Here is a 16,339-nt window from a genome sequence, read left to right on the forward strand (position 1 = left end):
AAGCGGAAACTAACAACTAATGATTACATAGCAAAAGTGGGGGGTCTGTACTGCCAAGCTACAAAGCGTTCTCCCTTATTACGACACACGATGGGCAGTTCTTGAATAAAAGCACTGATTTCCGTGTGCGTCACTATACTAGCACCCCATTAGATTTGGCCAAAAATAAATGCGAAAGGTGGTGGATTAACCACTAAAACGTTTACTCACACGATAGTTAGCACGCGAACAGGCTGACAAATATGCAAAGTCACGCGATAATGAAACGCAACTGTTCTGATATTTAATAAACTAAATTGCAAACAAATGTATCGCGTACTTGTGGAAATCTTTGCCCATATCTGTAAACATAGGTCAGCAGTAAGTGAGTAAACGTTTATAATAGAAATTTCCGATATATAAATGACGTAAAAATGTTTTAATAGTTTTCCGCGTGGGGGCACTAGTACATCATATACAGAGCGAGTTTTATCTAAAATCGATCAGAGGCTGGTCTTAAATCGACAGCCTATTTGTGAATGGGATTAGATTTTACCACGGCGTTTTATCAATGACATTTATCTCTGATGTAACCGCTGGGTCACCTTAACCTGAGATGACAGTTCCGCCTTAAAGGACGAAACGCTGCAATTAAAAGCGTGGCAAAGCGGAATCTATGCCGTTAAAGGAATTACTCGTTTTATCGGCTTTGAAATTCTTGCGGCCGAAAACGCAGTGGTCATCTCGGCAGTGATTTTACAACATGGTTATCATTACATCGCGCAATATGTTCGTGCTTGCTGCGGCAGGTGCCACTTGTAGTTCATAACTAAACGCCTAATCTTTTAATCTATATCCAAGACCGGGCTTTAGCGGCGCAGAGCTCGAAATTACAGAACGCAAGGCACCTATAAAGCCAAGTGATCTATAAACTCCATCTCGAGCGGAGACCGCCGTCAAACTAACGAGCGCCTGTGCTTGTAGCGGTGACGTCTCCCGTGGCTTGGCGTCAATTAAATTTTAAATAATCCACAAAAACAAGTTGAACTTTAGCACGAATGAAATATCCGCGTTTTCAGTTCGACATATACTACGTGGACAGCGGTGACAAATACATTTTGCTAATTTGTTGCGTAAACAAAAATATCTCTATAGTAGATATCGGTACTATAACAATTCAGTTTAGGCGACACACTCATATATTATGTTATTTTTAAATATACTAGCCTATATATGTTATTTTTAATACTGAGTTAAATATATGAAAAATGCGCGCCAACTTAAGTTCGTAATTCTTTAAATTCTCTCTTTAGTTTGTGCTCTAGAGACTCTTCAGTGGCGTTGCCACAAATTTCTTATCTCGGGATTGGAAATAAAAGTTTCTGATTGATTGGCTCGCACTGCGGGGCGTAAGGCTGAAATCCCCACAACGGTTCGCGCACTACGGCCCACTTCAGAATTATTGCATTGTGTGTACTGGTGAGGCTGTATGTTCGCCATATCGAGTCGTGTTGTGCGCTTAAGTAGTGATGCATTGTACAGCTTGAGATAAAAAGGCTTAACAGGCCGCAAACTTCCTGCCTCTCACTCCTCCCACTCTCTTCTCCATTCTCCTCCTGATAACAACTGACGGTAAGAAATCATAGCGGTTTAGTTGCCATGACAATCATTATTCAACCCTTTTAATACGTATAGTGCTGTTTACGCCCTGAAGGTACTGCCACTATTAAAGGTGTGACTGGAAAATAACAAGATTTCGTTCCTGTTTTTAAGCGGAAGAGAATATTTCCTCAGGCATTAATTTATTCAAATTGACCAGAAGATATCTACGCTAAGGCTTGGTCTTCATATAGTTGCAGCTTACGAAAAAGATAATTACCCAATTTTCGTGCTCATGCATAAGCGGTTGCGTTTTCATTAGATGTACCGGTATCAATTTAACCCACGCGGTACATTTAATAAAGTGAAAATGGTGGGTTGCCTGCTTTTAATGTGGCTTCATCTGGCGAGTCAAGATGCAATTAACGAAAACGATTTGACCAACGACGACAATAACCGTTTGTGTGCAAACGTCTTTCTGGCGAAAGACTGCTGAGTGACACTGGGCGCAGTTAATCCGTTGTGTTAACCATGTCACGTCTCCGACTGAGCCGATCTGCGTAATTACTGACTTCCGAAACAACAAGCTTGTGATATCTACATTCGAAATCGCTTGCACGCGGAGCAGTGTTGACACTTTATACGTTGACACGGCGTCTTAGTAAGCATTGAAAATTCGAGGGAAACGCTCGAAATAAGAACACGATGGCGTGGTAGCTATTTGTTGTATCGATTCGAAGGCTTAGAAATCTTAAAGGTGCGAAGGCTGTCAAGAAAATGTCATTTCAAGCCGACCGGTGTATAGTTACGACGGAAATTGGCAAGGGAAAGCTCAGCATACAGCTGCTGGCCATAACATAACAAGCTTATGCGTAAAACGTAAGAATCTTCTTTATTGAGACGAAATAACAGGTGTCCTATGACTCCACCACCGGTTTAACTTTTGGTTGTTCTGTTCGGTGCTCCCGGCGGCGACTGATGCTTTGTCTCACGTCAGATTACCTTCAAATCCATCCGTTTGTTTGCGAATAAAGCAATCATACGCGTCATAATCTAAGCCGATATGTTTCCACAACGCACACCGGATCTGGTTGATGAAGCACAAAAGGTCGACGACAGAAACTCGGTCGGAAAATTTCAGTCGAAAATTTGACTCTATTCTTCATGAGAAGCGTCTGCTGTGTCGCAGGTGGCTCCAATCAATCGGCGCCAGCGGTATTGGGATTCTCATCGGGCCTTGGCTTCTCAAAGTTTACTTATCAATGAAAGGCGGTCGCTATTCGAAGTCACAGATCACAATTGGCATCCGAACGAAATTGTCTCCGAACCTAACACTGCCCCTTGCGACAAGAAAGGAAACCCAGGGCACCGAGTCGGACTGAGTCGACTGAATCAAAAACCACAAAACTATTCCAGTCGTTGTTTAGAAAACAAAGTTGCTTGAAATCCATTTCCTTAGTAAACAAATGATCGCATATATGTCATATAGACTTTGACCTTAATATTAAATAACCTCAACAGCTTCTCCAGACGAGGAAACAGGGGACAGTTGTGTTTTGCCAATGACCAACAACAAATCGTCGACATAACGATTGTATTTTAAATGCCTTTGTCTGCATGTAAAACAAAAATATTATTTAGCATATATCGTTCGCAGTCTTGCTTTTTGGAAAGATGCTGACGACAATTATACGACGTTGCTGAAATTGTGTAAGATTTTTATGAGACAATGTTTAGTAAGTGCCTAAACATAGGACATAAACAATAATATACAGTGATTCATTTCCACATTTAATTGCGTTTTATCATTTACGATCTTATGATCAATAACCACAAAGTTAAGGACAAGGCGACGGAACTTGTTCCATGTACGACTAAGGAAAGCTATAACTTGGATCAGCGATTAATATTTTTGAAAATCCATTATTTGCCAATTGGCAGGTCGGTGTTTTTCTTAACACAGAAAGTGTTTTACCCTCAAACATGGTACACCTTTATACTCTGTCCGCTTACAATATATCTTCTTCAAATCGACAGCCATCGTTTGTCATCGTTATGCCATCATATTTCCTATTGTAACCTCACAATGAACTTTTGTTAGCAAATAGGACGATGTCGTTCGGTCGGTTTCCATCTCGAAGGGGCAACAGTAGCGACATTGTTCAAATTGGAAACCAGTTTAGAAGCGGGTATGTATATGTTTTTGTTAAGACAATTATTCCCGTGATAATTCACTCTTCATTTCACTAGACGAAACACGATAAACATCGTTGGCGTGGTTACGGAAACGCGTTCTGCTTGGTCTAAGTTTAAAGATGTTCATGCCAGTTTTCTGTGTACACAAAGCGCGCAGAACAACTGTGCCGTGTAACAGCGACTCTAATTAATTTTAATTGAAACGAGGCAGGAAGTGGAGAATTCTCTCCGAACGATTGTGACGCAGAAGCGGCCAAACGGGGACGAGGCGGCCGGTCGCGTCCACGTAGCGATTACAGCGTTTTCTTTCCGGATAGAGGCAAAACAAAAACAGTCGAGAGGTCTCGTAGCATGAGAATTTCGCCTCAGGGCCACTGGGAGCCAAATCAGAACCAAACACTAGTGCCTCGTCACACCGTGTGTGTAAATGTTGGTCGCCCAGTGGAAAACCATTGCACTTTAACACATAAACCAAGAAACACGTTTGAGATTTTTGTGGCCTTTATTTTCGACCACGGCAGTCTCTTGTGTTAACAACAAAATTCCCGCAAATGTTAAAAGAGATAGTGCGGCCAAGTGATTATACAAGCAGGACGGTAACATGGCTAAACGTTAGAACTCGCCATTAAAGAAATTAATATAGCATTTTCTATTTTGGGTTTAATTTGAAACAAATTTGAAAACCAATGTCACGTTTGTGTCATTTCGTAAACGGTACCACTTAGAACGGTCGTTAGCATGATTAATTACGAAAAGACATTTAGACAAATATTCGACGTTTTAAACGAACTCGGGAATAAGTCACCTCTTTTCGGTGGTTGGTTTCGACATCATGTGGTGTTTACGAAACAGCGGCAGATTATGACGTAACTGTCCGTTTTCAAGTGCTAGTTTCCGGGCTCGGGTTAACCCGCTGATTGTTGTTGGTCGCCATGGTAACGCTTGAGGGTCAGCCAATCGGAAACAGAAGCGGAAAACGGAATAAACACGGGGGTTCTATACTCTCAGCGTATGTGGCCGTTTGAGAAAAAGAAACATCGCAGGCGGTTTTCTATCCAGCAGACGTGGTACGCAGGAATGCGATATTTAGAGTTATGTTAACAGACTGTCACCGTATCTGCCCCGGTTTTATTCGGTGACTGATGACCAAGAGAAACGCACTGTGCATCTAATTACAACGGCCGCAACAGATATTTGTCGTATTCAAATCAAATTCCACGTCTGCGTTGACCTTCAAATGAGCCGAATCGTGACATGCGTGGCGAATAACTGACGTCCTTGCAATTCCGTGGACATCACGATCATTAAAACGCTGCGTAAATTTAAAATTACAACTCATTGCGCCCACGCTTCCATATGTCATCCATCGGTTTCGATTTGTCGAATCAGATCCCGCCCATTATCCCAATAACACAGTTATAGAGTAAGTGTAATTGTTCCAAAATAAAACGCTTTATTCGCCGCCATTAATTCGACATTCGAAGTGTCGGAAGTGAGGCCTGCACTTAATATTTGATGATCGCCGACAAGGATCTATTTTCCTCGCAACCGAGATATCACGTGACGCCGGAATGTAATACGACAATCACGGGCAATCGGGCCACGAATCTTTCGCCTGACGTCATCGCGGACCCTAGCGTGCATTCCTATCGACGTGAAGCTTAATACTGAACACATCAGCAGCTCCTGCAGTAAGGCAAAAGCGGTCGAGATAAATGTGCAGTGACGTGCGGTATATAGGCAGTTGCAAGCTACTGCGGATGGTGTCGGCTCGGCGCCGCGCGCTATTACAACTGAAAGCGGAAATTCTTTCCCGAGTGTTTGCCTTGTTCCGACGAATCGCGTTATTTTCCGTCGACCAACTGCCCCGCAGCAAAAGTCGCGGTCGTATTTTCGCTTAAACCCGTCTTCGGTTACCAGCGTTACCGATCAATCAACGACGGAACTGTCTTCGGTGCCTGGTCTGCTGGCCCACACCGACAAGTTGTGTAAAGAAAACAAATTCTGGACGTGCTGTATGGGTTATTGGTATGATATAAAGACCATAAACGATAAAAGTCATCTTCACATACTAAACCGTTGTTAAAAAATATTCAGAAAATTTTACCATAAAGTAATTGATCTACCATTTATTATTGTGTATGCATACCGATAAAAATAGCAACCAGCGACCGATTTGCCAAAAACCAAAACAAAACCTTTTTTTTGGATATCATATTACTTCCTTTTTACCATACGTGCATGACGATGCCACGCGTACTCAAGCTTACAGCTAGGTATTCATTAGCTTTATAATGCTTGAATCACCCGCAAACGCCGAGCAGAGAATGAGTTTGTGGTTGATAGGTCTATAAACCAATACTTGATCTCTACCAGCTCAAGCAGGTAACTCCAACCGACACAACAAACCCCGCGCGCAGAGGGTTAGTGGGGTAAAACTGCTCCCACGCCGGCTTTTAAAATGCCTCGAAACCTGTACGGCTGCGGGGTCAATTTAACGATGAGTGGGGTAAAGTAGCTGGCTTTAAAGGTAGGGTATCACTCCGCATGTCTCCTCGCAAGTTTAAGCTTGCAAGCAGGCTTCAGCGAGCCAGTGTTCCCACGACAGAATGTATACATTTGACAGATAATTCAAACCCTTGGCCCCCGATCAAAAGATGTCATAAAACAATACATTTGTCGGGTTGTCAGCATTGTACCGGGGACACGAACTCATAACACGACCATGTGCGGTTAAACCGGGGAAGCACTGATATCGAGTTCAGTTCGTTGCAGATACGTGGCGCCAGCAAGGTGGTGTCGGCGCCTGCATAACACTTAGAATCTAAGACCTAACCTTTCTTTAAATGGAGATATTGTCGCATAGAAGAGAGTCATGAGAGTGTTTATACAAATCGAACTCCGGTGTCACAATAATGAAATCAATTTAATCCTATTTTCCAGCAGCCGAGTAATTGTTAGGTTCTCAGGGTGCGATGAAGAAGATTGATGAATCTGCGATGCGATTTGCAACTCTCTCATGGCATCGTAACTTGTGCGGTCGAAACGAAACGGCCAATCAGCATAATGCGATTACGAAGACCGTAATCTCACTTTGTGAGTCGAACACGTTGCTGAGAGCCTCCCGTCCATTATACAGCGCGTTTCCCAGCAAACAAACAGCCGCCTCTGCAGTGTTTTTGTAAGTGCCAAAGGAATTGGACCAATTAGCTAACCCGCCCTCCTTACTTTATCTGTGGCAGCGAAAATAATTAAATCTCCTTTAATTGCGAAGGAAACAGCCACCCAAGCTTTTGTTCCTGCAGCAGGCCCGTAACAGCAACAAAGCAAGTACCGGGCCGATTGGGTAACTTGATACGGGGTTAAAATAACTACGGCTCGGTGTGGGTCGGTTATCTTCTCACCCGGTGAAGGGCCGGTGGGGTATAAACAAAGTTACTTCGTCCCAGTTCCGGCATGAGACCGTAGAAAAGGTGAAACATCCCCTTGGGGTTCGGGTTGCAGGGCCCCAGGTTCGGTGCGCTCGCTGAGAACGAACAATAGCTCATTGTTACGTCGATAAGGAAGCACGCGTTACGCGCCTGTTGAACGTCCGGTGTTAAAGATTATTGAAAAGAAATTTCCGCCCAGTAAAAATCTGCTTTTCTTATACTTTCTGCATAATTTTCCAATTTGAAAATGCATGCTAGCTTTTGTGCATAAGGCGATACAACGAATATGTGAAGTTGATGTTAGGCTTAATCATGGTCAAATTTTATTTATATGAGTCATTGTCCGTGCGATTTAATCTACATGTCTCTATGACGGTAAAGAATAAGTTTACGGGTTTAAAAAATGCGGTATTTGCGTGGTTAAAAATAATTCAAACAAAGTTTCTGAAGCGAAAACAGCAGTGCTAACCAGATCTGATGCGCCAACAAAATCAACCAATAGTTGGTGGTCACAGTTTTAAAACGGGCAGCACTGGCCGCTTGGTCCTTGAAATTAGTGGCTGGCGAGGCAATATAAGCGGTGAAGTCGCCGTGCGGAACGACAAGCTCATTCAAAGACTTCCTGTCTATTGTCAGCTATCCACTCGTGGAGCCAGTTGGGTCTTCAGAAACCATTAGAGCGGATCGGGCCATTGTGATCGCACAGAGCTGTGCTTCCGTCCCCGTAATGTAACTGGCGCATGTAGATTAGTATTTTACAACCCATAGGAGGAATTACCTAGGGCCACATCCTGCGCACACATTAATAATCATTGCTATTTATAACGCCGCTTAAACCAGCGCCGCTGGTAGGCCACAATTTCCGAGATTTACATATTTTTGAAACATTGTAACACCAACAAAATGTAAGTTCGCCTCCTGTAACTGCAGTGGCAAGTTAATCCAGATCCGCTCTTTGTAGCATGCGTCGATAAGCGGATAAAATCGCCATTCTTGACGTTGAAAGCTTTGTGACGTCATAAAATGGGTTAAATCTCTACGGGGCGATCGTTCCGCGTCACTCAAACAAAACGCAGTTGCTTTAAATTCTCTGCAACAACTTCTGACTTAAGCGTATACGACGCGTTTTAGTTAATTTCATTAGGTCTAACTTTCATGGGCTTACGAAAATATGGCCTGTCTATGGATATATAGAACTCCATAAGATCGGGGCAAACAGTCAAATCGTTTCGAAATCGATTCCAGTCACCAAGGCGTCAGGAATTCTGGAAACCAGTGTATTCTAAGCTACGCTGTTAGCCAACACAACGTCATAACACTTCATTGTGACGTCACTCGAAGGGCGCGCCAGTCGAACCGCGCGATTGCGTCGCGAATTCGGAAGCAATTGTGATAGAAATACGCGAATCTCGAACCTCGACAGCCCTTTGATCGGCAGCCTGAACGTTCCTTCGAGCAAATAAGGAAAGGGGCTTTCGACATTAAACGGTACAGTCTGAAAACCGGGCTAAATTTAACTGAATTTGTGGGAAAACTAGCTTCCGTGTGACATTTACGACCGAAAAAGACGCGAAGCATTTCTCAAACGTTGATGCATCATATATATACACCGGGTTTTTCTTTGTGGTTTGCAACACCTAGTTGCTGCAACCTATGCGTGGTATTTTGTGCTAGTAGGCTGGCATTCACAAAAATCTATATAGAGAATTTGCTGGTGACTTGTCTAATTTTAGCCCTGTCCAAAAATCAAAAATACTCGGAGGTAAACTTTCTTTGTGTATTGTTTCTCGGTGCAGAACCAAGTATAATCGAAATCGCCATAAAGTCCATTTTGAGTACACAATAATCACGTGCAATTCAAGTACAAGTGGGGCCCGTGTTCTGAAGCCGACGGGAACGGGGCTTTATTAATCTGAGAACAGTATATAGTTCCTAAGTGACAGCACATGCTGATTAGGAATATGTTGGCCGAAAATAAACGGACTAAACGTGGATAGAATCTAAAGTTGTAATCGACGCGTTCATCAATAGTCTATCTCTATACATAAATAATTCGACGTGGTATGATACAACTGAAACACAACGATACGACAACTCGGGAGAAATAAAATTATCGGAAAGAAATAAAACAACGAAAGTTGAAACGAAAGGGTTCGGCGGGCTGCTCGTGCCATAAGCGGGGTAGGTGGGGTTTGGGTAAAAGTATGCGAGGGCTCGCTTAGTTGGGGTGAATACGTCGGGTTAGGTTGGCAAAATAGTTTATGTAAGCACGAGGCGAGCAAAATAAATAACCGGAGAATAAATAAAGAAGAACTTTTGGAAAAGTAGCAGAAACGGCCGAAGAAATGAAACGTTAAAGTTGGCAATCATCGTGCGCATGCGCAGTGCAAGCGCGGGGTCGGTCGTGGCAGCGTTGGGTGAGAAGCTATTTTGCAGGCTGCGTAAAGCAAGCGTGGTCGGGGTTGTATGGCCAGTGTTGCCAATGTGGTTTACACGGCATCACTGTCATCACTTTCCTTGGTTAGCCGCGTTGTGGGGGAGCGCGGGAAGGAGGAGGTAAATAAAATGCAATAACGGAAACGGCATGGGAGGTATCGCGTTGTTGTCCCGGCATCACGGGCGGAAACTGGGTTGTTATTTTGAAACATTAATCTCTCTGGCACCACGGCGCCGTTGGGAGTCTTGGGTCTCCGTGTTGTGGCAAGTCCCTGTTCGTGCCCGTCATCTGTAGGAGTCTTTACACTTACATCCTTGTTTAGGGGAGCAAGCTTTACAGGCGCGTGAACAGCCCATCGCGATTGGGTAGCACAGAAGACAGGGTAGGAAGATGGAGAGGACGCTGAGCGCCGTCCATCGGAGACAGCAGTCGGAACCGCGACATGAACACGGTTTGTCCGCTAAGTCTTCGTTGTCGTCATAGTTCGTGCAGTGATAAAGGCCGGCCCGTACACAGTACACGCAGGTGGCGACCTCAACACAATCGTGGACAGTGCACGCACAACGTCGGTTGCACATCCAACAGTGTCGGGAGCCTCTTGGCGTTTCAGGCTCGCCATTTCCACTTTCCCTGCACCGCGGACAGTTCTTGCACCGTGGGCAAACTTCTCCTAGTTTATTATTGCCGTTCCCATCCGCAGGGTTTCCTCCTAAAAGCTGCCTTTCGTCGTCTCTATTCGAATCGATGGACGAAGTTCGAACCAGATTCTTTTTTAACGTTGTATCTTGATTCGAAACAGAGGTCTTCGTTGATTTATCGCTTTTTAAATCCACGACGAGGGGCTTTTTTAAAAGTTTATCTTCGGACTTAGTGGCTTTTGAAGTTTTTTTACTCTGTGATTTTGGCTGCGAAATTATAACCCTGGACCTGTCGCTTGTTTCGTTATTGCCCATCGGCGTCGGTTGCACAGTTTGTACAGGGCCGGTTGAAACCGTTTGCGTAACTGCGTCGACTTTCGCTAAACGTGGCCTAACCTCAACGCCCAACCTCGCAGCGACATCGGGAGGCGGTGGTGGAGGACGCGGAGGAGCTACGTTGGAAGTCCGGCGAGGAGGTGGAGAATCACTCGATGGTGGCAAGGGTGGAGCTGGTCTCGAGCGATATAAAACGTCGTCGCTTAACTGCCGGCGAGGTTGGGAATGTCCGATGGTAAATGGTCGAGCAGGGACCGCTGGCGCAAAGCGACCACTGTCGGCTAATCGTAGGTCCCGGGAAACCAGATGAGAAGGTAAAGACGCAGTTGTCATCCTCGTCGCCGATCCTGGGAGAGGAAGAGCATGGCAGTGACGCCGTGATCGATTTCTGTGACGGGGGTCCCTGTGGTGACGATGGTGGCGATCTTCTCTATGTCTTCCTGCATCACGGATGGAAGAAGTTAAGACACCACTGGATGCTGGCGCCGAACCAGGTCGCAATCTCTGGCCCGGGTGTTCTGTATAATCGTTCTCGATCGCGCGGTTTCTTGCGTTGTTATTACTACTGCTGCTGCCAAGCAGAGACATGCTCGACACATCAGATGGAGCTGCTCTTGAATTAATTAAGTTGGCGGGTTCTGATCTCGCATTCGTGGAGGAGGAACGGATTCTGAACATCGCTCTTTCACCGTAGCATCATAGAGGTAAATCCGGTGGAATGGTATCCGCTATGCTAATGCAGTAGCTCGGTCGTTGTCTAGTTGTTGATCGCAATCCGAAGGGACTAGCGATTTGTCGTTCAGGTGTATATAGCTATTAGCTAATGGTATTTAAAATGGCTTAATGCTTAGTAGCGTCTGAAATAAACAAAAGCAAGTTTAGCAAACTGAGTTAGAAACAGTACAACACAAACAAGTAGACAGATCTGCCGAAAAAAAAACTGTTTTAGCCACACAAGTGGTTACTTGATCTAACTTAAGTGCTGTAACTGGGTCAGGGATGTTATTCTGAAATGGGGGTCGAACTCTGGCTGCATTACAAGTCGCTCAAGTCTGCTTTCTACATTCAAATATTACAAGACGTGGACTTCTGCTGCATGGTGCATCCGCTTGCGGTTAAAATTCAATCGCTGCATTGAACGACAGTTGTATCGGTGTCGAAATCTGGTCTATCAGTTCTAAATCGAATGCATTGAAATCGTGGCGGCAAGCACACACTCACTATGTAGCGCACCGCCGCGGGCTCCAATGTGCGAGCACGCACACACACACACACGGTCTTGCTCAACAGGATTCCTCGGATTAGTGTTAAATCTCAACGAGTTACAACTCTGTACATGCTAGCTTGCAACTAACCAGGCGCTACTACATACAGTTGCTATGTCTATGACTCGGTTGCATAGTGTGTGTCCAGTGAACTCGTTCGGATCCAACTTATCTTAGATGACACGTCACAATTAGCCTCAACGTCTTCGCATTGCGCTCAAAGCTCATATTTCAGCGAGGTGACAGAACTCACACGAACCGGGGCCCGCTGGCCAAGCCCCAACTACGGCTACGGCGAACCGTTGTGTGCACTGCGAGCCTTAGCTACGCCTGACCGCACCGCATCGCGATAACATCGGTGGCGGATGACAGAGCGCGGCGAGGCCGGAAATTGACGGAGGGATTACTCGACCTCGCTGTGCTGTTGTGAGCGACGACACTACGAGTTTGTATCCGGATTATTCGAATTCTTACTCGCCCTGCCTCATCACTGCAGCTCGACGAATCTAAACTGATGTCGAAACGTTCCCGACACTGCGATGTCCTATCACGCTAACGTCACAAAAAGAGAAAAAGGCTCCGGATGACAATTGGACTTCACGCGAATGATACAGAGAGATGAAACATGCTTGCTCTCGCACTTCCGTGCTGTGACGTCACTGCGTGCCCGGTACTGACACCTGTCACCAGCACGAGATTTCAACGTTGATACAACGTCACAATCAACCTTGTGATGTCACTATCAGGCCGTCTCGACCCACTTATCTCCAGCGACGGCCAACAATCGTCATTGTTACGCTTCCTTTCTTACAAGACACGCACAAAGGGAAGTCACTGAAGACAATTAGTCTCCATAATGTTGGTCTATTAAAGCGAAATCAAACAATAGGACACTGTTTCAGCTGGCAATAGTTTTAGAAACAGCTCCAGCAACACCACCTCTAGCAATTGAGCTACAACGAGCACGGATTGTCTTATAGAATCGGAAAATGCACGACAGCCACTCTGCTAACTGTATTTCTAAACGTGTTGTTTAATTTCAACTGTAAACAGCGGCTCGTAAAACGGGCAATAAATCGGGGCACGAAATACCTTGAGTGGCGGCTGTCGGGAAAAAACAGGCGCTCGTCAACTTACAATGCCCTCTGTGATGTAATACTTCCACAGAAACCTCGATTTAATCACGTGATATCCCCCGAGATGACACGTTATTAACTCTACTCATTTCCGCGACGGACAGAAGCGGTTATTTCGTACCGGACGAAGGGAAACTACGCGCCGGTGGAAGCTATCGAAAACAAGTGCGCTTCAAGCGAGGTTAAGAGCGGAGTTACGAGCATATTCGTTAAGTGCGTTTTCCGAACGACCGTACGTTTGCGGCACAGACGCTTGCTAGTGGAAGAATGTCAGACGGGAAATTTCATCACAAATCACCGGGACCAAAGACGTTATTAAATTTCACTGCCCATACGCACGGATGCCTGAAATAAGTTCGGCGCCAGTGAGCTCTCGGCATATCCAGCGAACTCACTCCCGCGTGCCCACATCCAACGTGGTATTACCGGGTACTGCAGCGCGGCGGGGTACGTCATCTATATTGGGTTGACACCAATGTTTGGAATTGATTAGAGTTACGATCAAAGGCGAGAGCAAGACTCGGTTTATATACAGAACGAATGAACGCAAAGAAACAAAGCGCGCGGAAGTAGCGACTTCGTTTAAACACGCGCTTGCTCGACAATGACACAGCGACCCGCAACAATAAGCGATTGTTTGCATCATAAACTCGCATGACATAGTTCCAGGGGCCGGGGAGCAGAATCGTAAACATCCCATCCAACTGACTCTAATTCGGGAAGGCGTTGTTACCGATTTGACTGGAACAATTGACAGCTCCAAGAGTGGCAACTCGCTGGCTGTTGCGATCGATAGCATCCGGTAGAATTCGATTTGCTTAAAATACGCTTTTTGTTTCTGACAACTGGAGAGCGCAAATAGCATTGGCGGATGGGATATAGAGAGCACGAGTTCATTTGCGGAGAGCGTGTTATGGGCGTTGCCGCGACGTGGATCACCCGATAATTAGGGAGCACCCGACTTGAGGGGGGGTCGTCACGCTCTGACGCGATCGTCCTGCTTGAAAATTAATGCGATTCGAAGCGAGAGAAAAATCACGAAAAAAAACATGGGACGCACGAGAATTGGGGAAGCGGGCTAAATTAAATCCGCAATTTCCGCGCTGAATGCGGTAATTAAATTCCGCCCAAAGCCCAGGTGGGAGTTGAATTCCAAGGCCCCGATGCGTAAGCTTTGCCTCTGGTCCATGTGATATGTTGGGTGGGGCGTCGAGTTTCGACACTCCTTACCGAGTGGAGGAAACGAGCGAAAATAAGCTTGGAAAAGTTAAACCAATCACCCCGTTTATGACGTCAAAAGAGTAATTTGAATCTCCATAACACCCGTATCTACCACAGCGTCAAGTACATTACAATGTTATAACATGGCGAAAGCCGCCCTCGAAAATTTTAATACAATTGGCCGCAAAACACGTCTCGCTCGGCGGCTGAAATTTATTTTGCGGCCGATGATCGACTGTAATTTACAACACAGCAAAAGACAGCTTCTCAACATGGTGTTAACAAATCGCGGAATCGAGCTTAAGCCACCCAAGTAGCGTGAAGCTATTTAACTACAGCCGTAAAACCAGCCCGCGTCGAAATTAGTTTTCCACCAAGCGATAAGACGTGGAGGCGAACCAACACCTTTATCACCAAACATAAACTGTCTGCTTCAAAACTGTATGAGCTGGAACGAGTACAAACACTTAGGAGCCGCGTAGCTACCTAGTATCTCCGTTGCTTTAAGGCGCCAATCAATCTCGGAAAAAAATTTCGCAATCTCCTTTGTCGTTGTTGGCCGACCGCCGCAGAGGCTAAAACATCCGCTCTGAATCATCGGCGTAAATAGTTCATACGCGCGAGGCCGCGACAATCATATTATGACGAAATAAGCGGAAAACGACGACTACTAAACCGCGCGTCCCGTTACATAACTCACTATATTCGTTCGAATCTCAACTTGATCGGCGATAATGGTTGCGGCTGCCTCAACATATACACACGGCGGGCATATAATTTTCAAGGGAAACCAATGCCTAAGCTGCAGTAATCCCTCCTGCTAATAATCAAATCAGGGTCGGCTATGCATACACAACAACCTATTAGACAGCATAAAGCATCCCGGTGGTATTGCGAACTAACTCTTTATGTTGTTTGAGCGGTTGCCATCCAAGTACGTAGTAATCCGAAGAAATAAATATCCAAACGATGTTCTTGAGACAGCCTAACATATTTAATCAATACCTGTTAAACACCTGGTAAAAGAAAACAATAAATTTAGAATAAAACATTAAAATCGAGATTGAGCGCCGACTATTGCTGCCCCGGCTACAGAGAACAAATCTTCGGCGGCGACCTGCCTTCTCTCGATGTTGGTTTGCGGCTGTGCGAGAATCCTTCGACCTCGTATGGCTCTTCAACTGAAGCAACCAGGCTGTCGCCGCATTTCCTTTTTCGCGGCGCGTTCTTCAGCGATTTGGCACTGACCCGCGAAACGAAGAGTTCGCAAGTATGCGCCGCGGGCAAACGCGCGGAGAGAAGGGAAGAGAAAGCGAGAGGAAGGAGCAGCGGAAGAGAAGCGGAAGGTAGAGCAGGTCACGTGACGCGGCGGCGAGGAAATCTTCTTTCCTAATGAAGCTCGCTCCCCCGGGCGAAAGAGATTTAGCTATTATTGTTACGAGCTCCCTCCCCGGCCCACCGCACTGTTACACTCATATCCGGTTCGAAGGATAGCTCGCTCTGCGCAACAGCGCAAAGGAGGGCGAATGGCCAGCAGTGATCGAGAGGCTCCCCAGACAAGAGCGAACAGGAAGGGGAGAGAGTAGGAAGAGAGATAGACGCGATGTCCGACACATTTAAGACGCAACAATGTAATATTTCTCGCTTTTATTTCGTGGCAATACAGACAACGTGTGACGACACGCCCACGCGGAGCGCTAACGAGCAGCTCACGCCGCGCGTACAAACGTACAACGACCAAAGTGAATTTTAATTCAACCAACACAGCATATACAGGATACTAAACTAACTAAACAGTTTAGGAACTAACTTACGACTATAAAGTGTCTTGTCAATGCCGATATCACCAAATATCACTTCGATAAGGCAATTACAGCGCTATACCCTTCACTGAGTTCTATACACGAACACGCGACATACGGTACCGAGGAAACATATTTCGCTGAACGGATATCCATCTGATTATGACGTCAAAACAGAATTTCGTCACATCCTTCCCGCGTCTGTTACAGGCATCTAGAATATTCGACAAAATACTTGTCTAATCACAATGGAGGAAACAGGATATAACCTGACAACTGCTGTACATAAACATATTAAC

General features: G+C 45.4%; 1 protein-coding gene across 1 annotated transcript; it reads right to left on the bottom strand.

The window, feature by feature from the left end:
* Window positions 1–8,968: 8,968 nt before the first annotated feature.
* Window positions 8,969–15,396, bottom strand: LOC149740531 (uncharacterized). Its single transcript, XM_089872009.1, has one exon. The coding sequence runs from the start codon at window positions 11,292–11,294 to the stop codon at window positions 9,927–9,929; it is 1,368 nt and encodes a 455-aa protein (XP_089728135.1). The 5' UTR covers window positions 11,295–15,396; the 3' UTR covers window positions 8,969–9,926.
* Window positions 15,397–16,339: the final 943 nt, after the last annotated feature.

This window comes from Ciona robusta, chromosome 2 (assembly GCF_009617815.1).
Source record: "Ciona robusta chromosome 2, ASM961781v2".
NCBI classification, from domain to species: domain Eukaryota; kingdom Metazoa; phylum Chordata; class Ascidiacea; order Phlebobranchia; family Cionidae; genus Ciona; species Ciona robusta.